At 40.0% G+C, this 27822-nt stretch overlaps 1 protein-coding gene across 2 annotated transcripts; it reads left to right on the top strand.

The window, feature by feature from the left end:
- Positions 1-742: 742 nt before the first annotated feature.
- On the top strand, positions 743-27710 carry LOC124259625 (protein lifeguard 2-like). 2 transcript variants are annotated; one of them, XM_046693796.1, is made up of 12 exons: positions 743-844; positions 5576-5656; positions 7740-7964; positions 14386-14450; positions 15271-15327; positions 17771-17821; positions 18662-18701; positions 18981-19018; positions 19462-19549; positions 22170-22274; positions 24399-24446; positions 25214-27710. In XM_046693796.1, the coding sequence occupies exons 2-12, from the start codon at positions 5615-5617 to the stop codon at positions 25358-25360; spliced, it is 906 nt and encodes a 301-aa protein (XP_046549752.1). In that variant the 5' UTR covers positions 743-844; positions 5576-5614; the 3' UTR covers positions 25361-27710. The 2 variants fall into 2 exon arrangements, with proteins under 2 accessions (XP_046549752.1, XP_046549753.1); XM_046693797.1 differs by lacking the exons at positions 22170-22274; positions 24399-24446; positions 25214-27710 and adding an exon at positions 20602-20751.
- Positions 27711-27822: the final 112 nt, after the last annotated feature.

Here is a 27822-nt window from a genome sequence, read left to right as displayed (position 1 = left end):
ATTGATAACATTGTATTACAAATACGAACTGAGAGCACAAAGTAGAAAGCGGAAAATTAACGTCTCATAATTTGTGTGTTTATATTACATTGCCTTCAAAAGTAAAATAGTTTTCGACTTACATGCTAGTTTTAAACACCATCTGTGATACTCTAGTTATTTTACAGTCCTTTCATGACTGGATTTTTAACAACTTGTATTTATTATGTATGCAAAACCTTTCTCGTCACTATATGGCTGAAATATTGACGAGGTGACGTTAAATTTTAACTCACTCACTCATTACTGTTTCAGTCATCACTAACATAATCGTTATTATTGATAACGCTGACATTGTTTCGCTTTGGATTAAGTATACAGAAATCATTAAAATATAATAAATGTAATATTAGGACACGCAATTGACAGAAAACACATTCCAGCTTGTAAAACCTTCGCGAAACCGCCTGTACTTTGTCTGACAGTCCCTGAACCGCATAGTATTAAGCCCTCCCTGCAAAGCTATATATGTTAAAGCTCTAAACTAAGCAAGACTAGATTTCATAATGTTCTGAATCCTACATATCACTGGAGGTCCTTTTCAATTTAAATGATATCACTATCAAAATTATATATATTTAGAGACAGAGTGTTAGATCTAGTCTACGCTGTACTCAACATTCTTAGTACTGCTGTTGTGAGGCGAAGAAATGATTGCGAAAGTAAGGATGGATTTGATTGGTCAATTCTCAACACTACGCACTTCCGTATTTACTACTTTGCGTAATAGGCAACGGGCGTTGCTTTGGTTTCTGCCGAAAGATCGCCTTTGCGACTAGATTTCGGATACTGTAACACAACACAGGTAAGGCGAGAGAGGACTTTTACAATGGCTGATGGTATTTAGGACCTGTCGACTGTGTGGTATTCTTTTCTGTCTTATCTTGTCTTGTCCCCGACGTCCGCCATCAAGCTGTCAGAGAATGTTCAAGATACGCTTCTTGTTCTGCAATCATGAATGCAACCTGTTTTATCAAATCGTTAAAACTCGTATACAGCTTTGGGCATATCTGGCAAGTCCAGAGATCATTTGAGCTATTTTATGTAAAACTAATATTTTGTTTGTATGACAGTCATAGCACTACGGTTGTTCAATGCTGTGTAAAACGGCACCCTGTGAGCAGAGACCATATAATAGATTATTATATTATTATATGGTCTCTGCTACGTTTATATCAGGACAAAATGGTATTATTCATGGGTTAATCAAGGATTTACCTTGAGCCCTGTATTGGAGGGTCCCTGGGACACATACTCTTAATTTTTTACAAAATGGGGGTCCCAGACACTTAAATATTATTATTATACTATGTTGTATTGTTGTTGTAATTCAGTTACTGTTATTGTATTGTGTATCATGATTGTCACATTGTTACAGCAATTAAATTGCAAATGATACTATAACCCAGCTAGTAGCAGATTCCGTGATAACTTATTGTTACTTGATCGAAATTTTTACAAAAAGTATTTGGACTTTTTCTGCATCCCAGTGGATGCGCTAATACATTGCCTTGTGTCCATTGTCAAGTTTTATGCATATAGGACGCAGGAATTCGCATCCTGTAAATCCCTGGTTAATAATTATATGAGGATGCTTCTGTCAATTTATGTGTTAACTTTGTGAATGCAAACAACAGACTGATTATTGTTTGTTAGGAGACATAAGGTCCGAAGCTGGGTGTTGGTTGTTTAATGCTGTATCCAGCAATATGTCCTCTATACTGCAATCTCAGACAAAATATAGCTATTGATATCGACACATTTGTGATAAGGTGACGCATATGTCATAACAGGGCATCCATCAATCATCAAGCCTGTTACGAAATATGTGGGTAGCTGAAGACCTATCCTACGCTGGATCTCCCCAGGTGCGTAACTGGTAGTAACTGACGCTGAATGTAGAGAGGATTGATCATTGAGAGGAGCTAATGCACCCCTGTGACGCAAGGGCAACACTGTCTCTTGTCGCAGTTACTTGTTGCGACATATCATTGGTATAAATATAGGTATTGCAGTGTTAGTGTCTTTGTAGTGCTGAATTCTAAGGGAGGGCCATAGTCATTTCAGCAACCCATTCAAGGCCTTGTTGAGGTAAACATTTTCTTTGAAAGATTGTTGACTTTTAAAAATCATTGCATTGGTCTTTGTGAAGCTATGACTTCATAAAAATGAAAATAGAATCCCTGTCTATACAACCTAAGTTTGAGATTGCTGTTATCAGAACCATAACATATATTTCCAGGGACTTATAATGTAGAAAATTGGATTGACAAGCACAATTAGTGCCATTTATTGTCAAACACCTAATACGTATCACAATACAGGTACCTGAATCGCAAAACATTGCAATACAATTTATTTCCCAATACACAGCCCTAGTGAACATCCAGTTGTAGCGGCCATAAAATTTCCGAGTCCCGTGCTGGGATTCGAACCACGGACCTTCTGATCCGAAGTCGGACGCCTTGTCCGCATGACCAAAGAGGTTAACCCTGTCAGGAAAAGACATTTTGGTGTTATGCAAAGTTTACATTTAAGATGCAACGAAATGTATTAGTGCATCGACTGGGACTCAGAAAAAGTCCAAATACTTTTTGTAAAAATTTAGATCAAGTAACAATACTAGCCTGGTTATGGTATCATTTGCAATTTAATTACCGAAACAATGTGATGATCATGATACACAATACAATAACAGTAACTGAATTACAACAACAATACAAAATAGTATTAATAATAATATTTAAGTGTCTGGGACCCCCATTTTGTAGCCCAGGACCCCTGAAAATTAAGAGTATGAGTCCCAGGGACCTTCAAATATAGGACTCAAGGTAAATCCCTGTATGACACTGGTTAGAAAAATGAACATATTTTGTTGTTGATTACAGGGTCATGTGACCAATTTTGTGATAAGATATCGATAAGAGAGATGGATAATATGATGTTGCCTCTGAATCAAAGCTGTGGTGGCTGATGAGTCAAGGTACATTTGTCTTTAGGGATATGATGCACAGTATAATCAATCATGGATATCAGATAGGAATGTTAACTGGAGGTTCAAGGTGTGTCACAATGTATTGCGATACACAAGGCTGTATTGCAGTACGTCTCATTATATATTGCATAATTCCAAATTTTGTATTCAGAAGCAGTCAGAAATATTATTGCATGGATTAAAGTTCACAAAATAAGTTCACAGCAAAATTAGATTCTGGTGGTAATGGCAACCCATGCCTCCATCTTTGAGACCCGGATGTTGTTGGCAGAAGTGTAGGAATGTACAAGCACAGTAGGACACTAACAGAGAATTCACCTTCGCGGGCTTGCCTTTAATGATTATGGTAACAGTTCGAATGTGTTTGTCAAGTGTATAACATTAAACGTGATAAAAATCGCTATTTTAAATCACCCCATGTAGCGGGCATTAATTTTTTTGTTGTGATCGTGGAAAGAATGAACTTCAATAAACCAGTTCACGATAACACCACATACCCTTAGCAGGGCTCGATTTAGTGCTTTGTTACTTGCACTGATGCTAGCCAATATTACAAAGTGCAACGTAGTTATAAGTCTAACTTGCACCAGGTGCAGGTCAATTGTTGAGTGGGTAAACTTCTGAATAAAACATCTAAATAATTCAATGGCATATTCCATTCATTACATATTACCATAAAAACAGTGCAACTGGAATTTGGCTGGTGCAACTAGGTTTTTATCTCAGGTTGCACCTGGTGCAAGTAGGTTAACATCTCTTAAATCAAGCCCTGCTTAGTATTGGCTGACTTTAATTCGACAGAACTATAACTGCTTTACACGCTTTGTTTCGAATGTTGTCAATATTATGACTTCCTGTGCAGTTAACCGCGGTTATAATGGACTCAAACCGACCACTATGTTTGGTTCATTTTAAATTCGATCGAAGTTTGTTGCATGCATTTTTACTTTGACTCAAATATACACCAAGTGGCAGGTACCCCAAAACAGTTTGTTATTTCTGTCTTCATTAATACTGTATTTATTTTAGAATGTGACGAGAAATATTTTATTCTTGAGCTACTTTGTCTGCCTTATAGACATTATACATGTAAACATGTACCCTACCAGGAAGTATAATTTAAACCGGTTTGTGAACATGAACGCCCTATCCCTTGATCTTTGAGATTGAACAGGTTTGAAGAATGTCTTAAATGAAAGATTATAGTCTAGTGGTTGACCCTTTGTTGGTATATAATAGGTCTGGGTATTAGCAAATCGGTTGTACTGCAATATATTATGTTTCAGGTACTTGTATTACAATGCCTATTGTGATATATTGTAAACTAAAATGTTTGACTGTGAGTGAAACTGATTGTGCATACAGATTCTATTTTCTACATACTAAAGCTCTAAAAAATGGCTCTGATAACATCAATCTCAAAATTACGTTGGACAGCTAGGGACTCTAGTTTGTGTTTTATACAATTTATAGTATGTAAAGTATGCCATTTTGCCAATTACGGGAAACCTCAGTCTTGACTGAAAGTCTGTGTAGGTTTTAGTTTGAACCATAGAGATAGTCACAAAGCTCCATGTATTGTTGTACCCAATGTACTGGGACTCAGAAAAAATGTTGCAATCATATTGTTTAAGAAGCACATTAAGGTATGCTGGTATACCAGGAATACTGTGGAGGTCTAGGTTATAATGCTGCAAAATTAAGGCGTCGGGGTGGCCGAGTGGTTCAAGTGATTGCTCGTCACACGGGTTCTATTCCACACATGGGCACATTGTCTGAAGCCCATTTCTGGTGTCTCCCGCGGTGATATTGCTGGAATATTGCTAAAAGTGGCATAAAACTAAACTCACACTCTCTCATGTTACATAGGATTTGTGTAAGGATGACATTTTCCTGCTGTAAGTTGTAACATTACTGCATCCTGTGGGCCAGAATAACTGTGTTGTGTTTCCTGTTGTGAGGTTCAGTGGGTCATGTCCAGCACTAATCCACAGTCTGTGAACCTACACCTGTAGAGCTTTGTCAACATCAGAGCCTTGTTTACTAAGGATTGTTATTGACTTAGCATCGATCAGCTTGGAGATCACAGGATAATGGCTTGACTAACTGCACATGTAGTTGAATTGCTGAAATATAATGTTGGGATTTACAGCCTTTTTGTCTACTTAAAAACAATATTGGTTTTGACTGTCTTTTCATGATAAGAGTTCATTGGGCCTATAATGAAAACGAATTATCATGTTGTTAATGTTGGTATGTTTTCGGTGTTTATTGCAAAACTCTCTTGTCCCTTGATTAGATATTTAGCATGCCTTAATTATAGCAAAAGACAGGCTGTGGAAGTACAAGTGAACTGACTCTGAGAAAAAAGAAATATGCTTGCAGTCCTTTTCATGATACCAGTATGAACAGTCATAAGATTTGGGGGTTGTTATTTTTCTTGTACTAAAAGGACACCGAAACCTTTAAATTTGAGTCACTGTTTGACCTTATAAAATGATGCTTATATTGTGGTTCACGACTACCCTCCTTATGTTTCAGCGAAGATGAGCAAGCATCCCACACAAGCGCCACCTAGTTATGACCAAGCCAACTATGGCTACAGTGAACATCCAAACACAGGTGAGCTTTTGTCTGTATGATTTATTGAGTGTTTTCATAAAGATAGTAACATCATTAGATTCCTAAGAAATATGGATAAATATATGTGGATGAATTAAGTTTCATTACCTGCATGTTTCATCTTGTTGACGCACATTTTCAAGAATGGCTAAATGCAATCATTCATCCTTTTAGCAAAGATTTTGAGAAGAGCATCTGTAACTTGGTTGATATCTTTAGGGAGAGTGAGTGGGTGAGTGAGGTTATTTTTACGCTGCATTCAGCAATATTCCAGCTATATTGCAGCAGTTCTGTAAATAATCAAGTCTTGACCAGACAATCCAGTTATCAACAGCATGAGCATCGATCTACACAATTGGGATACAATGACATGTGTCAACCAAGTCAGCGAGCCTGACCATCCGATTATGTTAGTCACTTCTTACATCAAGCATGGGTTACTGAAGATCAATTTTAACCCGGATCTTCAAGGGTCTGATATCTTTCTGACTGCATGGTGTAAGACAAAAACGTAATTTTTATCTGTAATATCATTTAAAGTTTTTATTTTACTAATCTTGAGTGATAAAGGATATATTCATCTATATCACACAAAAATATCAAGTGTTTCCTACAAAAATAGCGTTGATGACATTGTATCGGCGAAACAGTGGCCGCTCATAACATCCGGGAATTTTGTATAGGATCATGTGGCTTCCTATTTATATATTGCCTGTCACCAGCAGACGACTGATCTTACTGAATTTTTGCTTGCTATTTTTTGTTATAAAGGCAACTGATTTTGCATCTGAAGTGGTATTAACGATCTCGGGTAAATAATATTGATGTTTGTTTGCTTTTTATATAACTTTACTTCCCGATTTCCATTGTCAATAAAACTTCTCACGACAGCGACTGGGCACCCGCCCTACCAGTGAAACTGTTTGTGCACTCCGATTGCACACGTACTCACCCGATATAGCGCGAGCAATGCAATCGTCGAAATCACCAGAACGTCGAATTCAGCTCGTGTTGGGATACACTTTTCAATATAAGAAAATAAGATTTTAATTTATTATTTGTTTCTTTGAACCTAAAATCTACTCAGAAACTCAATCATTGATTGACAAAATGATAGTAATGCAGTAGTGATTTCACATTGTTATCTCCCCTGTATCCATGACAACAAAATGTCTGCAAGTATCGTTTACTACAGCATGTAGTACAGTCAGTGAGAATCATATTCAGACACTTATTCCCCCAATCTTATCGCGTTAGGTATCCCCATACATATTCCCTGTTGATACGGTTGTTCAGTGGTTGATAAGCATAAGTACAACAGCAAGTACTTTGCAAGTACAAAGTTTTCATGCTAGTCTTAGGTGCCCATGACCAAGGTTTTTAATGGATAGCTCTCTTCAAATGACATCTATTAAACTGCAAGAGTATACAAAAACTAGAAATTGTTGAGAGAATTATCCATTTACATTTACTAGATAAACAGCTTCTTCTTGGATTTCATGTTTAGTTAGCTGCAAGGTAAGTCGATATTTAGTTAATTTAGTATAATTTTCACTGTGAACTATTCCTGTTTAGCATCATATTGCAACACACGGTTTTTGCTAACACACAGCAGGGTAGGGGTGGGTATTGCAGAGAATATTGATATTGCGATATATTGTGATGCGAAAGCATGTATTGCGATATGTATTGCAATATATTGCATGAAGTATTTTTAAACAAAAAAACTACTTATAATCGAGTTACTGCTTGATTTATAGAGCAAAAACACAACAAAGTCACTATGCTTGATTAAGCTTTAATAACAACTTTTAATCATGATAAAATAAAAATGTGAACAACATCTGGCACAAATGAAACAAGGAAATATCCGAAGATTTCCGAGTTTTATGACGATTCCCGAATGCATGTCAAATACCGGTTTTTGATCAGCGTATCGCAATACGTATCGTTTTCATGTCTAAACCGGTAAATACCGGTAAACTGGTTATATTGCGCAGCCCTACAGCAGGGTATCTAGCAATTCAATTTTGTGACATGAACCCAATATTGTGACAATATTTTTTCCACCTTTCTGTGACAGGTATTGGATTTGCTCCGGTTGAGATGGGTCAAGGCCAGTATAACACCGCCTACAGCCAGGGACCAAATGCCTCCGCATCGTACCTTACCCGCCACCACCCCAGCCAGCCTTTGTGAGACCGCCGCCTCCAAATGGAGCCCAAACCTGAAGAAGATAACACTTTCAGTGATACAGTTATGGCAGGCTTTTCAGATAAAGCTGTTCGGAAGATCTTTTATCAAGAAGGTATGATTGAGGAAGAGGTTAACTTATGTTGTATTGGAATGTACACTTTCTTTGTATAATTTCTAGTACCTTTCTGGGGTTGAGTCCCATCCAGGATTCGAACAGATCTCAAACTATGGCACCAAATGGCCAGCACACAAAGACAGTGATCTAACCCACTCAGCCAATGTGGCTTCCACAAAAAGGGAAGACCAACAACTGCTAGTCTAGATCATGTAGTTTGTGAACCTGCTGACGAGTGTAAGTTGGCATGGCTAAAATGGGGAACTGAGAGAGTGAGGTTGGTCTTACACCGGTCTTACACAAAATCATGGCAGAGCACACCAGAAATGGGCTTCAAACGAGTGACCACCTTGCTTCCATAGGACAAGGTGACCAACTAAAACGTGTCATTTTTTTTACTGTCTAGTCACTTACTGATTCAGACAATGAAATTGATAGTCCTAGCTGAAGAACAAGAAGGGAAGTAACTCTGACTGACTGACTGAGTTTAGTTTTACGCCGCTTTTAGCAATATTCCAGCAATATCACGGCGGGGTACACCAGAAATGGGCTTAACACATTGTGCCCATGTGGGGAATCGAACCCGGATCCTCGGCGTGACGAGCCAACGCTTTAACCACTAGGCTACCCCACCGCCCCCGAAGTAACTCTGTACTATTACACGCTGCCATTTTTTTTTATTATGCACTCCAGTGCGTGTCAATGTCAACTGAATGTCAGAATAAATGGAAATATTTAAGTTATTACTTCTAATTAGTCTTTGTTAGGTGGAGGGGTGGTGTGGTAGCCTAGTGGTTAAAGCGGTCGCCCATCATGCCGAAGTCCGGGTTTGATTTCCACATGGGTTGAATGTGTGAAGCCCATTTCTGGTGTCCCCCATCACGATATTGCTAGAATATTGCTAAAAGCAGCGTCAAACCCAAATCACTCACTCACTTTTGGGTGGAAAAATTATTATTATTTTTTTATACCTTATCCTGCATTACACCTTGATGCATTTACTGCTTTCTTTTGACAAGACGAAGATGTGCGATGGAAACGTTGAAGAGAAGTTGTTCCAACTAAGCAAGCTGCCATTGCACTGCACCCAAGTGCTGATGTCACGTATCTTCTCATTACTGCTTGTCACCAGCCTGACAGGCCATGCGATTTTTCATGGATTAAAGTTTGCGACTATACACGTTTATTTTGTGTTTCTGTTTCTTTCATGTGTTTCTTTGGATAGATTCTTCTGAACCGGTTTGTGATTTCACATATTACTATTTAGCTAAAGAGAAGTGTAATTGTGTATTAACCTGGTCTGCATGATAATTATTTTATTCACGGTAATATCATGCGTGCTTGTTCCACTTAGCCATGTTGAATTCAGTTGGCGTGAACACGGCCTCGGTTTACGCTCTGTAATTCATGTATTATTCTTTGGTAATTTCTTTTATGCTACTTGACCAATGTTCAGTTTATATACTACAATTTTAGTTACAAAATACAATTGTAATTTATTTGGTATGTTGTTACAAGCATATAGATTTTCCCCTTAACCATATATTGGTAGGATGGACATAATGTTTGTCAATTTATTGGTGTGTGTTTATTTTGTACACACTTGGGCTTCTGCTTAAATTGCAGATATGCCACGTTGTATATTGTCTGCAATGGCAGCAAGTCAAGCAGGGCCCCCCATCCGAGGTGTCTAAACTATACTCGGCAGTGTTCCATGACATCCAAGTGCTGACATGGTCTCAGACTTTCTCCCACAGCTTTCTATAAATACCTGAGGGTTTCCAGGAAGTGCCTCACGCAAAATGCATCTATGGAGATGCATGTTTGGAGGCGACGTCGCCCCTGCCGACTATGGCGATATCTGGTTTATTTACAACAACGTCTTTTAGTGTTTTGTCGACACTTCCCACCGCTTCAGCGACTTCGTCTTCAGTGGCGTCAGCACTTGTTTCTCCGACACCATCTACGTTTCCCGGCGCCTTTAGTGTCTTTAGTGATGACAGCACCAGGACCTTTGGTGCATCCTAGTTTACCTGTCGACCAGTTCACGCCTCAGGTGCCCTACATGGATCAAGGTTGGATACAGTCCTTTCTACAGTTTATGTTTCAACAGAGGATGGCGCCACTTGTAACTCCCGTTACCGATCCGACATGTGTGGCGCCTTTGGCGTTACGGGTAGTGCCTCTACCTCTTGGGCTACTTCATATCGTGATTCGGCTTCACCAGGAGCCGGTTCTCGATCGAGCAGGAAATCCACTAAACAGAGATGCAGGTCGAGGAGTCGTTCTCCAGTCCGGAGGCCTTATAACTACCATTCTGATTCATCTGGGGGCGCCTTTGTCCCGATTTATGAGGACTCTGCCAAGTCCTGGATTGGATGGCAGGTTTGACTATCCTCTGTGGCTCCCTCCCCGTGTCCGGGGGATTGACATCTTGATGAGGATTTTGCCAGGCTATCCCTTACTCCATCTATTAAGGCGCCACGTTTTCGGAAGGATGATTTTCCTATCCATGCTCTTGAGGTAGCGGATTTACCTCACGCACTTGATGAGGACTTACACTGTACAACGCTTTGTATGCCAGACACTCGTTTAGCCTTTAGTGAGACGGAAGTTTGACGCTCCCTCAAACCTTTGTCAGTGTTGGCTTCCTCTTCGAGGGCAATTAGTCAGGACTTGTCTGAAAGCAATCTGAATCGTATAGACCATCTCCACACTGTGATGACTTTCCAACAGAGGCAGATTGAGCATATGAGTAATCATCTGTAGGCGGCATTAGTTGAAATCACATCGACACGACGCCTGGGGTATTTGGCTCTCTCAGAAAGGGACTTGGAATTTAACGTCTGCTATGTCAGCCTTGGTCTGCTTCCTCCCTTTTCAATGGTGAAGTTTCCAACACACACTCCCGTGTTTCTGCTTATGCCCGTGATGAGACAGCCCTCAAGGCCCTGGAACAAGTTTCTAAGAATTCGGTGCAAAAAATTCCAAGGGCAGGAAACTATCAACCCTGGTGTAACTCTCTCAAGCCCCAGACCAGCCAGCCCTTTTGGGGTAGAGGCCATGAGAGAGGGAGACAATCTGGGAATTACCAGCCCCCTTGAGACAGGAGTTCTGGCAGGGGGAGGTCCAAGAGGGGCAAGCAATGAAGTGCTGGACCACAACGACTGGGAACTGCCACCCCCACCCGTTCCAATCACAGACACCCTAGTAGGTGGGAGACTGGGCTGATATTGGAAAAACTGGTGCTTTCTAGGGGACCTGTTCGTCACCAACATCCTCCGTCGGGGCTATCGACTTTCACTGTTAGACAGTCCACCGTTAACAATATCACCCTGAACGGATGTCTACCCCCCAACAAACATTACATCTTATTGGACAATATAAACATATTGTTACACAAGAAAGCCATAGAGATAGTTCAGGGGCTGACATTGACACCAGGATTTTATTCACCAGTGTTTCTGGTTCCCAAAAAGGACTCCGACAAGTTCTGAATAATCCACAATCTATCTCGGTTCAACTAACGTTATCTGGAACCTCCTTTCAAATGACAACGTTGAGACTGCTCAGGACCAGAATCAGCGCCCACAATTACCTTATCAGTCTCGACCCACAGGACATGTATTTGCATGTACCAACCCACCCCAGCTACAGGCGTTTCCTCAGGTTTATTTTCAATGGTGTCCATTGCCAGTGGGCGGTACTCCCATTTGGAATTTCTTCAGCCCCGTGGCTAATTTTACACCTTAGGAACTTTCAATTCGAGTCGTACATCGACGATTGTCCTACACAGGGATTTCACCAGACACCTCCTTTATCAGCTGGGATGGATTGTCAACGAGCAGAATTCGGAGCTGACTCCCTCTTGCATGCTCATAGGGGGGATTGTTTCAGACCCATCTGGACCTCTTATCCGTTCGGAGAGAGACCGCTAGCTCAAGATTCTGCGGCATCTTCATCCAGCGCTCCATCAATCCCATACACTTCGCCAGTGGCAAGGACTTCCGGGTTTACTAACATCAGCACAGGGTCTGACAGCCAGTGGACACCTTCAACTGTGCCTGATCTAACTTTTCCTAGCCCCATTCATCAGGCGTCAGGATTGGTCGGTCTCCATCACTCTACCGTCTCACCTCAAGATGTACCCACGATGGTGGACGATAGAGTCGAATGTCTTAGGAGGTGTCTCCTTTACCGAAGTAACACCCTCTCTGTATGCCTCTTCGTAGATGCATCTCTCCAAGGCTGGGGTGCCCATCTCGAGGGCAAGGTCATCTCAGGGCGGTGGTCCACTGACCAACACAGTTGGCATATCAACAATCTGGAGCTGGAGGCAGTCATTCTGGCCATGTCTCGGATGGCAGTCAGGACTTCAGCATGCCGACCTCATCATATCGACAGACAACACCAAGGTGTCTTTGCAACTCATTCTCCCTCCCTGCTGCGTAAGACTTTTCGTTTTTTTTCATCTTGTCGATCGCTTGGACTTGCAATTCATCGTCCAGCGTATTCCGGGCTGCAGAAACATTCTAGCGGACGACCTTTCCAGACCGGACAAGACAGCGCCCATGGACTTAAAGCTACACCCGGAGGCATTCGTATGTCGCCTTTTCGGCCATCCCAACACTTGTTTACCACCAGCCAGAACTTCTAGATCCGAACCTACATATCTCCAGTTCCGGATCCACAAGCATGGGTGGTAGACGCTCTCAGCGTCCGTTGGGAAAGCCTAAGTGCGTACGTTTTTCCACCACCGGTACTTCTTCCCAAGGTCCTTGAAAAGGTCAGAGCGACTCACCACCTCTCTCTCTGATTATTATGGTGCCTTGGTGGCCGACGAAGAGTTTGTTCGTTTGTTACCAACGACCCTCTAAAGCTACCAGAGTGGCCCCAATCTACTGATACACCCACACAGCAGACTTCCACACCCGGCTCCAGATCAGTTTCATCTGCACGCCTGGTACATTTACAAAGGGCTTTAAACGCCACAGGTTATACAGCTAGAGCAGTTAGGGCAATAACTAAAGCACAGACACCCTCTACTTGAGGTTTATATGTCGACAAATGGAGATCCTTTGAGAGGTTTTGCAAGGACAAACACCAGGATCCTGTTACCCCATAACCTTGAATTCTTGGCTGAATTTCTTCTGTTTCTGCGTAATCACAGACACCTCAGGAGTAGTACCATTACCACGTATTTGGTTCCTCTGAACTCGGTGTTAGCTGTTCCAGAGGACAGAAGATGACCAAGATTCTGGAATTGCAAGCTTTGCTGCGGCGCTCCTTCCAATTAGAGGACCAGAAGGCCAAGTTCAGACCGCCTGCTTGGGACCTGAAAGTGGTGCTTTGGCTTTTGCAGGAGGCGCCGCTCGAACCACTTCACACCATATCTTTTCACAACCTCACCAAGAAAACAGCTTTTCTGCTTGCATTGGCCACGGCAGCTAGGATGAGCAAGCTGCATGCACTCGATGTCACATGGTTTCGTTTTGAACGTACCCAACACAGGGCCGTCCACCTGTTACTGTGCTGGGACTTCATAGCAAAAAATCAACTCCCAGGACAGCCCGATAGGTCTTTCACTATTCCAACTCTGTCTTCGATTGTGGGGGTCTGAAGATGACGTAGAACTTCATTTATGCCCGGTCCGCACACTTCAGTGTTTTTCCCGTCGGTCAAGGGCTCATCGTGGTTCAAGAAAACAGCTGCTCATTCCTGTCTCCAAGACATCCAAGGGAGAATTTAGTCGTAACACTAATGCAGGATAAGGTAAAAAAATATAGTAAAATCTAGATATTTTTTATATTTGTATACTTAGCCTGCATTACTCAGTCTCGTCGCCTGCCCATCGCAGCGCTACCTCACCACGATGTTTCTTCAGATGTTACGATTCAGCAGTAATGTGAAGATACATGACGTCAGCACTTTCCGGGTCACGTGGGTGCAGTGCGATTGCAATATGGCGGCTCGCTTAGTTGGAAAAACTTCTCTTCAACGTTTCCATCACACAGCTTCGTCTTGTCAAAGGAAAGAAGTAAATGCATTAAGGAGTAATGCAGGATAAGTATACAAATATACGTAGAGAAACAAGTAAAGGATCACAGGAGAATTCAAGTGTTCCTTTATTATTTTCTAGTTTTCATCACAAGCTTTGAATAGCGCTGTGGTGATGAAAACTGAAAAATAATAAAAGAACACTTTGAATTTTCTGTGTTCTTTTATTTGTTTCTCTACGTATATAAAAAATATCTAGATTTTACTAGTATTATTTACTTAATTTGACAATGTGATTGACAGTTGTATTGGGAAGTAGGAAATCGTGATTCTATGATGCACAGTTATATTGTCTAACCACAAGTTCGTGGACTGTATCATCTTCAGAATGACATGACCCATATGATGGCGTGTATTTCAGGTGTATCTTATCCTGATGGCACAGTTGCTGGTCACCCTGGCCTTCATCTGCCTCTTCATATTTGCGTGAGTATGTTGTGTGGGGACCCATGAAGGTCCGGGTTAGAATATTGGTCTTCAGTAACCCATGCTTGTCGTAAGAGGTGACTAACGGGATCGGATGGTCAGGCTCGCTGACTTGGTTGACACATGTCATCGGCTCCCAACTGCGCATATCAATGCTCATGCTGTTGGTCACTGGATTGTCTGGTCCAGACTTGATTCTTTTCAGACCTCCGCCTTATAGCTGGACTATTGCTGAGTGCGGCATAAAACTAAACTCACTCACTCATGTAGTGTTGTTTATTCAATGAACTTCACCACAGTGTGTTAGTTAAGTCATATGATACTTTTATGAGTGCGGCATAAAACTAAACTCACTTGCCCACTCAAAGGGCATAGGCCACTAAGGGGATTGGGTGGTCAGGCTCGCTGACTGTCACAGTCAGCTTGGTTTGTATTCTTTCAGTGAGAATGGATATCAAGTGCTGTGTGATCAAGAATGAGGGCTATTTTTATGGATATACAACTTCTTTATTCTGCATAGGCGATGTTGATAAGATTCTAAGGTCGTTGTCAAGCAAGTCCTCATTCTTCATCTACCCAACTTCTAGAATGCCAATCAAAGAAGTGCAGTGTGATCCATTGCCTAGGGTAATAATGTTAGTGGATCAAGTATAAACCTTGTGTATTGAAGTCGGTGCTACATGAATACACACATTATGTAGTTGGAGTATGAATGTGAAAAGTAATTAATGATAGGGATTGTTTGATATGTAGGAGTACTGAAATGAATAGTGTACTGACCTTTGTTAAGCCTTGACAATTTCTGTGTTCCATCTTTCAGGGATCAGATCAGAGACTGGGTGCAGACTGATGGCTTCTGGTTTTACTATGTGTCCTAGTAAGTCACTCTCATTTGTCTTGACCCGTGAAGATCCGGGTTAGAATTGATCTTCAGTAACCTGTGCTTGTCGTAAGAGGCGATTAATGGGATCGGGTGGTCAGGCTCGCTGACTTGGTTGACACATGTCATGGTATCACAATTGCTTATATCAATGCCATTGTTTTTGACCACTGGATTGTCTGGTCCATACTCGATTATTTACAGATCACCGCCATATAGCTGGAATATTGCTGAGTGTGGCGTAAAACTAAACTCACTCACTCTTAATCACAATAACTCTTTGTTCTTCAGTGGGTTGGCCTGGTGGTTAAGGTGTTCGCTTGTCATGATGAAGCCTCTGGTTTTGATTCCCCACATGGATACAAAGTGTCAAGCCCATTTTTAGTGTCCCCTGCTGTGATATTGCTGGAATATTGCTGAAAGCGGCATAAAAATATACTCACTCACTTCTTGACAAATCGACAAAACAATGTCTTATTACGCTAGAGTATCAACATTACAGGGGGAGTGTGAAGCCTCTAGCCTGCTCAACTGGTGTGGGAGTGGTGGGGTACCCCGTGGCTGGTCACGCCAAAAACCGGGTTCAATTCTCCACATGGGTACATTGTGTGAAGCCTATTTCTGGTGTCCCCACCGTGATATTGCTGGAATATTGCTAAAAGTGGTGTAAAACCCAACTCACTCACTCATTCAGCTGGGTGGAACCATGTTTAGAGCACCGTGTGGTAATCCAGGGTATCATCAGAAATATTGTCAATGGGAAGAATTATTAACAATTAGGCCAGACCAATTTTATTTCTTGTTTTAGGGATCAGCCGTGTTGTATTTTTTCAAGAATAAGAATTTTTTTTTAGTTTTCCCCGCTCAAAAAATAAAATCCTAATGTTTTTATTGGTCAAAATTGTACACTTACAAGAAAACAATTTTTTAGATTGTTTTTTGCCCCATATGCACTTCATAAATTGCCAAAAGTAAAATACTTGAGTATTTAGCAGGAATATTACTTTGACAGGTGATTTTTATTATTATTTGTTTTCCCTCCTGTTTTTAGGTTTTCTGAGGACAAAAATCCGTAAAACAAGAAATAAAATTGGTCTGGCCTTATCTGTATGGAAATTGTGTCACTGATAATGTCTTACATGAACTATTGTGATGAAATAAAGTTATGATTTTCGCGCTCAATTTATAAAGTTATGTGTTTATTTGCATTCCGCTTCTAAGTGTTAAAGGTTCTATACACTGTTTGCATTAGGAATCCATGCGTAATTTGTCTTGAGTCACATGTCACATGAAATATGATGATGACTCATTGTTATTACTTTTTTCGCATTCAAAGTTACTTCCCCAATAGTTACAAATAATCGATTGATATTTTGTTAATGATAATAGAGCTGTATGAACTAAATTGATAGCTGTATGCGGCATCATATTTACAGCAGTGTGTGTTGGTTTTGTCTGAACAGTGCTTAGGAATTCTTTTGGTTGCTCAGTGATTTATTTTTACCAGTTTAACACACTGAATGCCTATCACAAGTATACTCGTAGTATCAATTCTGGCCACATTTGCCACTACGAGTTATCTCGTAGCTACATCAGTGGTATTTTAAAACAAGTTTCACATGTTGGCAAAATAGGCTCAAGAAACAAACGGCTCCTGGTGTTCTTTGTTACCAGGAGAAGATTGCTTCTGTGCCTGTTTTGCCAACATGTGAAACTTGTTTAAAATACCACCAATATAGCTAAGAGATAACTCATAGTGGCAAATTGGGTGAGACATTGATACTACAAGTATATTCGTGGTGGCAGTCAACGTGTTAAGGTCAATGCAGCCCCATTTGATCTTCTTTTCTATCCAACCTATTTGTCTCATCATTAATATTATATACTAGGGTTGCCTATCAATATAGATCACAGAGATTGATAACCGTTACTAAATATCAATCGATTATTGCTAAATATCGGAGAAATAATTTTGAGCTAAAAATGCTCCAAAACATTGTAAGAAATTAATATATTTCACATCACTGGTGAGTGGAGATATATTTATGCATGGATTACTAACACAACTGTGTCTGGAACATAGTTTAGGAGCATGTCATAAATAAAGACCTTACTTTGTATATTGTGTGAGTCAAGTAAAACTTTTCTCTGTCAGAAAAGTTAATGTATGATATTATTGATAACACAGTTTTCATATCGATAATGATGAATAATTTCTGAATAACGATCATTTTAGGCAGCTGTGTTATAAACACCAGTTAAACCAAAATCAAATTGTCTTGATTGTTTCAAGAAAGTGATGATGATGATGGTGATGATTATTATGATGATTATGATAATGATGATGATTCTCCACAGCATCATCATCATAATTATTACATGTTTATGGTTCAGAACTCTTTCTCCTATCATTAATGTGACATTGTTTCCTACTTTACAGCGGAACATTTCTGGTGACATACATTGTACTGATTTGCATTCCATCTGTCAGGTAAGTGCTTTTATCAATGCGTATCAGGGGCTTTATTTGTAAGACTTCTGAGAATTGTTTTAAGAGTATTCTTAACTTGCAAAGAAAACTCCCAGCCAATAGTTACACTTTAGCAGGTGCTCTGGCATAATTTCTTTAAGTGGGTAATCACAATGATTCTCTGACCAGATCAGTCGAATGATTTTCATCCAAACCAAACGGGATGTTTTGGATAATTTGGCCATTGTATACAGATAAAATGTCTTCCCATTCTAGAAAATGTCAGTGATGACTGTGTTGTCCAGCCATAGTCACTTTTTGACGTTTAGAAATTCTTGAGTACATTTTTAAAGATAGCTGCAGTTTGTCCAGTAACTGAGTCAGCCATCACCCATCACCCATCACCATTAGTTAGAAAAAACATTGATCTAGTGGTCTTTGCCATGAGGAGTGGTTGGGTAGCCCAGTGGTTAAAGCGTTTGCTCGTAACGCCAAAGACCCAGGTTTGATTCCCCACATGGGTATAATGTGTGAAGCCCATTTGTGGTGATCCCCATCGTGATACAGCAGGAATATTGCTGAAAGCAGCGCAAAACTAAACTCACTCACTGACATGAATTTGATTGGAAACATAGATATCAGCATGGCTTTTATAGTCGTTTTTCTTCTGCTATGTGCAACAAAATATGATGTTATTTTAAAAAAAATATAAAAATATCTGAGAACGAGATTTTCATAAATGCTTGCATTTATTTACTGGACAAAGTCTCTCGTGTAATGTTTTTTCCCTGAAAAAGGTGAGCTTCTATACCTATCTGTGCTGGTTTGAGGTGGAACATTAAAATGTGTTTTTGTTAATAGGCGTGATACTCCTGGAAACTACATCTGTCTTGCTGTATTTGTGAGTAGCTTTCCGTGTAGTCTTGATTCTTGACTTATGAACATTTTTCTCGTATACTATGTTACTTGGCACAGATTATATACTTCCAGGTTTTGACTAGATTGATTTCTAGACTGAACTGCCTGTCAATGTGAAGTAAAATTACAATTAGAATTGATGAAACATGGTAAAAAATTAAATATACAGTTGAAATTTAGAAAAATATATAAATTACGTTAAAAGTAAAAGTATTGTAATGTCTTTGTAATAATGTTTTCACGTCAATGTTTTCTGTTTTAGACATTGGCCTTCTCCTACATGGTGGCAACAATATCGTGGTGAGTAGAATTGTTATCTGACTTTGTTCAATAGTTCAGAGTTGGAGCAGTTTAATTCTCTGTACAGAGTTGCATTCCTTTCTTATACAGGATCTGCTGATCATTAGTCCTTGATCCAGATTCAGCCTGATGATCCATTATGATCCAGTATTTCTTTATTGTTGGTTTTTACAGAAGTGCTAGAAGGCAGAGCTAGGCGGATCCAGGAATTTGAACCCTCTGAATCCCCCCTTGGCTCTGCCAGTGCAAACATTAACTTCAAGGGGGGGGGGGAAGAGAGAGAGAGAGAGAGAGAGTCTCAACATCTTTTCTGAAATGGAGTTATTGAAATCAGTTGATATAATTATCACATGCTTCCTGTCCTAATAGCTCTCACACTGATATGCTCTTGGTACTTGAGTTCCTATTGAGAGATATCAATGGTATTGGTTTCCTTGTTTCAGTTATTATACCACAAACATTGTCCTGATCATGATCGGTATCACAGCTCTTGTCTGTCTGTCCATCTCGCTGTTTGCCATACAAACAAAGGTGAGTCCATTTGAACAGCATTCGCAATCTAACATCACCGTCATTCTTGGTTTCGTTTGCTCTCAGCAGCATTACAGCTACATGGCGGCGGTCTGTAAATAATGGAGTGGAGTCTGGACCAGACAATCCAGTGATCAACAGCATGAACACCATCCTTGATAGTCTCCAGGGTATATGTTCTAATAAATCTCCACTATACCCTGGATGCATCTACGGCTCCAGTCAATGATTTTATTACCTCCCTTTGCTGGCTCCGCATTCTCACATTAGCCAATCACATAAGCCGCCAAATTGAAAAATGACAGCGGTCACAGCCACGGAAGTTTGTTCGCAGTGCGACTCAGATTTGGGGGGCAACCATGCAGACAAATTGACAGGTCTAAAATCTTTAAAAAAAGATATGCAAGAACTCTGTCTACCTCTTTCAGAGTTTACCTCTGCAACAATATATTATTGTGTTGCCAAGTTTAATTGGTTAGATAACTTAAAAATCGAAAGTGAATTGTGATTGGTACGCTCAACTTCCCAGCGTAGACACTTGATTGGATAAAAAGCCAACCAACGGAGGTAATAATATCATCGCCCAAGCCGTAGATGCATCCAGGGTATAGTGGAGAGTGATCGGAAATTATACCCTGGAGATTATCGAGGATGCATGAACACTGATCTACACAACTGGGAAATGATGACTTGTGAGCTTGACCAACTGATACTGCTAGTCATGGGTTTGCTGAAGGCCATTTCTCACCTGGATCTTCATGGGTCCGTCCTATATGCACTATGTACATATGTACTAAGGGACTGAGCTATTGCAATAATAATGTTTGTACTGCAATATGCACCATAATTTATTGCTCTTTTACGCTAGTTTGTATCAGTGAAAATAACCTATATTTTTTAAACCTGCATGGCTGTATGTATTAAAAACTGGTCAAGATTGGTTTCACCATTTTAAGTACAGGAATCTGTTTCTGATTTTGAATTTTATTTAATAATCATCACTGATTATTTGCTATTTGTTAAATGACTTATTGTGTGATTCTGTTGTCCAGATTGACTTCACCATGTGCAGCGGCCTGCTGTTTGTTGTCATTACTAACCCTGTTTGTGTGATTCTGTTGTCCAGATTGACTTCACCATGTGCAGCAGCCTGCTGTTTGTTGTCATTACTAACCCTGTTTGTGTGATTCTGTTGTCCAGATTGACTTCACCATGTGCAGCGGCCTGCTGTTTGTTGTCATTACTAACCCTGTTTGTGTGAATCTGTTGTCCAGATTGACTTCACCATGTGCAGCGGCCTGCTGTTTGTTGTCATTACTAACCCTGTTTGTGTGATTCTGTTGTCCAGATTGACTTCACCATGTGCAGCAGTCTGCTGTTTGTTGTCATTACTAACCCTGTTTGTGTGATTCTGTTGTCCAGATTGACTTCACCATGTTCAGCGGCCTGCTGTTTGTTGTCATTACTAACCCTGTTTGTGTGATTCTGTTGTCCAGATTGACTTCACCATGTGCAGCGGCCTGCTGTTTGTTGTCATTACTAACCCATTACTAACCCTGTTTGTGTGATTCTGTTGTCCAGATTGACTTCACCATGTGCAGCAGTCTGCTGTTTGTTGTCATTACTAACCCTGTTTGTGTGATTCTGTTGTCCAGATTGACTTCACCATGTGCAGCGGCCTGCTGTTTGTTGTCATTACTGACCCTGTTTATGTGAATCTGTTGTCCAGATTGACTTCACCATGTGCAGCGGCCTGCTGTTTGTTGTCATTACTAACCCTGTTTGTGTGATTCTGTTGTCCAGATTGACTTCACCATGTGCAGCAGTCTGCTGTTTGTTGTCATTACTAACCCTGTTTGTGTGATTCTGTTGTCCAGATTGACTTCACCATGTGCAGCAGCCTGCTGTTTGTTGTCATTACTAACCCTGTTTTTGTGATTCTGTTGTCCAGATTGATTGACTTCACCATGTGCAGCAGCCTGCTGTTTGTTGTCATTACTAACCCTGTTTGTGTGATTCTGTTGTCCAGATTGACTTCACCATGTGCAGCGCCTGCTGTTTGTTGTCATTACTAACCCTGTTTGTGTGATTCTGTTGTCCAGATTGACTTCACCATGTGCAGCAGCCTGCTGTTTGTTGTCATTACTAACCCTGTTTGTGTGATTCTGTTGTCCAGATTGACTTCACCATGTGCAGCAGCCTGCTGTTTGTTGTCATTACTAACCCTGTTTGTGTGATTCTGTTGTCCAGATTGACTTCACCATGTTCAGCGGCCTGCTGTTTGTTGTCATTACTAACCCTGTTTGTGTGATTCTGTTGTCCAGATTGACTTCACCATGTGCAGCAGCCTGCTGTTTGTTGTCATTACTAACCCTGTTTGTGTGATTCTGTTGTCCAGATTGACTTCACCATGTGCAGCAGCCTGCTGTTTGTTGTCATTACTAACCTTGTTTGTGTGATTCTGTTGTCCAGATTGACTTCACCATGTGCAGCGGCCTGCTGTTTGTTGTCATTACTAACCTTGTTTGTGTGATTCTGTTGTCCAGATTGACTTCACCATGTTCAGCAGCCTGCTGTTTGTTGTCATTACTGACCCTGTTTGTGTGATTCTGTTGTCCAGATTGACTTCACCATGTGCAGCGGCCTGCTGTTTGTTCTGGTGATGGTGTTGTTTTTCTTCGGCTGGTCGTGTCTCATCGTCTTCTACACAGTTGGCTACAGCAGGGTATGTTGAAAATCTTCTACCACCACAGCCATTATAACCATGCTTAAAGGTCACATGCAACAAAAAAGCACAAAGATAATTAAAACACAATTATCACTTATTCAGACATATAATATACATTGTTGATTATAAAAAAAACAAATAAACAAAATTATAAGTGTACAATTGCATATCACAAGTGCAATATTTTGTACTTGGGTTTACTTCCCTCGAAACGAAGCACCCGGGATAACGAACCCAGTCACAGCGGGTGGGTGTGCACTTAAGTGTAACGAAGACTTTCATTGGCTGGTTCATTTGCCGATACACTCTTTGTGTGTGTCTAGAGATGTTGGGTTTTGTAAATACGTGCTCATTTTTTGTGTATAACATTTTGCAATCAACAGACGCCATAACATGTCATGTGTACAAGTATCACACCTGCCTGTCTGTGTAATTACATAATGTGACAGAGACCGCACTCGGCCATAAATCAAAGCGTTTTGTTTATGGTGTATAGCCTGATAGGTGTTAAGTTCAAATTGCATGTGGTCAGTGATCGAAGTTGTGTATTGCATATTGTCATTAGCAGACAGGCAGGCAGACACATTTTCACTGCGCATGCGCCATGAGCACAGTGCAGCACGGCTGTTGAAACCACTTTTCATCCCAGCTGGGGGGAATTTAGTGAATTGTCTGAACTGCATTTTGATCCTTTGTTGCTGTAAGTCCATACCGAAAGGTATCAGAATCTGCAAAGTTGTGTTTTACGTTGAATGTGACCTTTAAACAAAGAAACACGACAGCCATAATGCAAAACTTGCATCGTTGAAATAAGGCCACCTACCCAATACTTCCTGTCTCAGACAAGGATTTACATAGGATTTTTCGAATCTGGAATGTTTTAGAGTTCTCTTTTTTGTAAGTCAGAGTTGTTTTACTATTGTATTTTAACTAGTGCTGTAACGATGCATCAAACTATCGATGGATTGCAATTGTTGAGTCTCAGAGCAATTAATCGATGGAAGAAATGAAAAAAGTATTGATGCATCGATAGTCTGTGTAACTATGGATAGATTAGTAATTGACTTCTGTTGATAATGCGCATCGCAAAATAGAGGAAGGACCAGATTCGTTCACTTTGATTTAGAGTTATCCGCTCCTGTTACCTCTTGAACAAGTATGGCGGCAAACACGGCCTGCGACTTGGAGTTTGAAATTGTGAATATTAATAAGTTTATGCTTTAACTGTTTACTTGATCTGGGTTTCCAAATCTCTACAAATACTGTCAGTGAGGGTCTGACAGACTCCGTGAATGTGTGCGTGTCTCACCATGCATGCATGCGTGCTTGTCTCTGTCAAAATTTTGTTAAACTCCTTTCTATAGATAGCTCATTGTGTCAGGAAGATGAGCTTTATTCAGTATTTGATGACACATGCTTATGTATACATGTAATGTTTTCATTGGTCAAAACATTATAAAAGTGAGTCATAAATTGGCAAGATTACAGAATACCGGATACCTATCCGCCATTTTTATTTTGATTACGCATTTATTTTTGCGCACTTCCGTTTTGTTTCCTTAGCAACGGCACGCCATGAATGAAGTCTGTGTTGAAGCAGCGTTCAATATTAAATATTAAATATTAAACAATATTAAAGCTAAAAAAAGGTAAGATAATGGGGGTAAAGGGGGTACCCCCCTTTATTTAAAAGCCCTACCTACCTTACCTTACCAATCAAAAAACACTTACCATCAGAGTGTTCCCACACTGTAGAGTTCCTTTTCCCAGCATGCATTTGAATAAAATTTCAACACACGATTACTTTTTACTCTGTTTACGTCAGTGAACACTGTTAAAATCCCCAGTTTAGGTTTCCTAAACCAGAAGTAAGGTGAGCAATTCGATTTTAACCTTATTTTTTACCTTAAATTCGTATTTTTATTGGATCGCTCGCAGGCTTGCGCTCTCTGTTTCTTCTATATATAGGAGCTTCACGCGCACAATAGAATGTATATAATTAGGTATCCGGTATTCTGTAAGTGTACCCATAAATTCGTTATTTTTAGGATTATATAGTGTTTGATCTGTATCAGTGATTGATTAATATGAATCAGTTTACTCAGTGATTTGGTTTTTTAGATCTTGGACTGTGTCTATGGAGCTCTTGCAGCCCTTGTCTTTGGCCTGGTGAGTACTGATGGAATGTTTCAGGGAGCGGTTAAAGGAAATATTCATGAATTTTATGCCAGGTCCTATCACATGACATAAGGGATGTTTGACCGAAATTGACAAATGTCTGATCAGAAATAGACAACTTCCTAGACCGAAGTTGTGTCAGATAAACAGCATGAGCATCGATCTAGGAAAATGGGATACGATGACATGTGTCAACCAAGTCAGCGAGCCTGACCACCCGATCCTGTTCGTCACCAAGCATGGGTTATTGAAGACCAATTCTAACGTGGATCTTCATGGGTCCACTGACTCATTGTGTGACATGATGTACATGCAGTCTAAGTAAGCTTAGGCTCAGTATCATTCGTTACACTGTCGGATATAGACATCTGCTGAATATTATTGACCATTTACGACAGTAAACGATTCCAGATCAATAAATCAATAAATCTTAAGGGATGGGAGGCTGGCAAGGTGCATTCAACTTGTCAAGTACATGTGGCTCACACAAATAACTAGCCTGAAAGTTTATATTATTTGGGTACATGCTGGAACAACTGATCATCCCAGACTCACTCACTCACTCACTCACTCACTCACTCACTCACTCACTCACTCACTCACTCACTCACTCACTCACTCACTCACTCACTCACTCACTCACTCACTCACTCACTCACTCACTCACTCACTCACTCACTCACTCACTCACTCACTCTCACTCACTCACTCACTCACTCTCTCTCACTCACATCCTGCCAATGTGCTGAATGTTGCAGTTTTTGATCTACGACACCCAGATGATAGTCGGCGGCAGGAAGCACGAACTTTCCCCAGAGGAGTACATCTATGGCGCTCTGCAACTCTACTTGGACGTCGTCTACCTCTTCCTCATCCTCCTCTCCCTCTTCGGCAAGAGCAACTAGGACATCTGATTCTTCATCAGAACGCCATGCCACTTGCCCTACTGACAAGTCAATATTCCGTGTCCAGTACATCTGACACAATTGTTAGTTCCAACATTCAGCCACAATATGAAAATAATCAATCCACGTTGCTACCAAAATGCTTGATTTGTGGTCAGCTGTGAAATTAACATTGATTTCTCTTGAATCTTCAAGTGATTACCATCATCAACGATATGGTAGGTGGTATAAAATGTTATGATTTTAACTGATAATTGTTGAAACTTCTCCCATGGCCTGCATTGTAGCACACAAATAATTACACCAATTGTACATAACTCATCCTTGCTGAACGAAGCTAGCCAGATACTAATGCTATGTCAGCCATGGATGCAATACCATCACTGGCAATATTTCTCAGGCAGCTTCCTCAGCAAGATGCAACAGAGTCCCTGATTACTTAATTTGTACGATGAATACACGATGCCATTTTGAAGCGGCCGATGAAGCATCTGCTATGTATCGGATTACACTTCTCCAGTAGAGTACAGATTCTAGTATCTTCATTTGGTTGGGTCAAACTGAGATTCGGACACACAATCAGCATCAAGCTGCTGTTTATAATTAGAAACAGCATGTATGAGTGAGTGATTTAACATTTAAAATCACATCAGCATTATTTCAGCCATATCGGGACTACACAAGTTATCTATTAATAAAGGCCAACTTTATAAATAAATACCTGTCAATTAAAGACTATAAGATCATTAGATTTCACCGAATTTCTCTTAAAACTAGTACATAACTGTAAAAATATATTACTATAAACAACAATTCAATGTAAAAACAGGCTATAGATCGCCAGCAACTGAAGGTAGATCACCGTGCTAGAGACCATGGGGACTTACAATGCTTTTGCTACCTGCATGGACTCTATCTGGATTTATGCTATCCCTTCAGCTGTTAGCCATTTATCTAAAACTGACATATATACTGCGATTATATATGGTATGCATAACTATTCTTTGAATGATGTGGGTTTGCATACCCTCTCAGGGAGAAGCAGCATGGATTTGTTGCTGGTATTGAAAGAAAAGAAAAAGTGGACTGTGTGAAGTTTGTTATATAAAATCATTCTCTCCAAAATTCACATAAGAAAAACAATTTGTATTCCCCACCCTACAGCCAAACTGAAAAAATATCTCTGTGTTTGTTTACGTTAAACATTAAGGACTCTACTTACGTGCATCTATTGGTGGATGTGGCTCAAATTATGTCCTTATTTCTGTCTGTAGCCTATTGGCTAAAGGTGTTGAGTGTTCTGTGTGAACCAACAATGGGATGAGTTTTTGATTTGTTAAGGTGTTAGAATAGACAGTGTTTTTGATAAAAAGTCCAGTGTCATTGGGAATTGATATTGTGCACAGTTGGAAATAAATTGTTGTTTTTGCTCAGGCCATTCATATTTTGTAAATGTTTCTCATCTCCAAGTTCGACCATTAATAGAGTGGATGGAAGAAAAAATATAAGATAAGACAGTGGAAATAATGTTTTTCACTAATTGTGTTCTGATTTTATGGCATATAATTTAGATCACTTTGTTACAGCCTTTAAAATAATTTGTGATGAAGACCAATGCTTAGGTAAGAATTTATAAATAAATGTAGATGAAGAAAGATGAACCTGGCCTTGATTTTGATGAGTGTGCAAAGGAAGAGTATGGCATATATATTTTTTTTAATCATGGTATAAATTTCCTTAACGGCAGGGAAAGCTGAGATAGAAACTAATCTTAATCTGGAAATGTTCTGATGTAGATTTGATGCCATAGCCGTGGATGTCCACGATGAAATAGCACAAGTCCTTCTGGTGCGATACAACCATGACATACATCGGAGACAACCTTGATGATGGCTCTGACTTGTATCTTACAGTGTGGTCAAGATTGGAGTCATTGCATTACTCAGTATTAGATTCCATTGCAGAAGTTCAGGAGACAGTTCAGTGATTGAGGTTTGAGTTGAGATGCTGTCTTTGTCCGTCTTTTCTGAAACATTTCACATACACTAATGTATGTATTTATTTCTAAAAGTCTTCATTGAAAATTGCATGTGCCAAAAACATAGCTCCCTTGTTATATGTTCAGTGAATGATACAACTTCTGTATTACTGGTTAACGTTATATTGACAGAAGAAAAACTTGTTGAGTTGGTTTCATTGTGACAATAAAAGGATTTTATGACAATAGAAGGATTCATCACATGAAACTAGATGACAATTTGTTATGACAATAGAAGGGTTCTCTTTATCACATGAAACTTGATGACAATTTGTTATGACAATAGAAGGGTTCTCTTCATCACATGAAACTTGATGACAATTTGTTATGACAATAGAAGGGTTCTCTTCATCACATGAAACTTGATGACAATTTGTTATGACAATAGAAGGGTTCTCTTTATCACATGAAACTTGATGACAAT

This window comes from Haliotis rubra, unplaced genomic scaffold (assembly GCF_003918875.1).
Source record: "Haliotis rubra isolate DU_JTF1 unplaced genomic scaffold, ASM391887v1 Scf73, whole genome shotgun sequence".
NCBI classification, from domain to species: domain Eukaryota; kingdom Metazoa; phylum Mollusca; class Gastropoda; order Lepetellida; family Haliotidae; genus Haliotis; species Haliotis rubra.
Note: the sequence above shows the minus strand (reverse complement) of the source record. Positions and strands in the feature narration are given on the sequence as shown.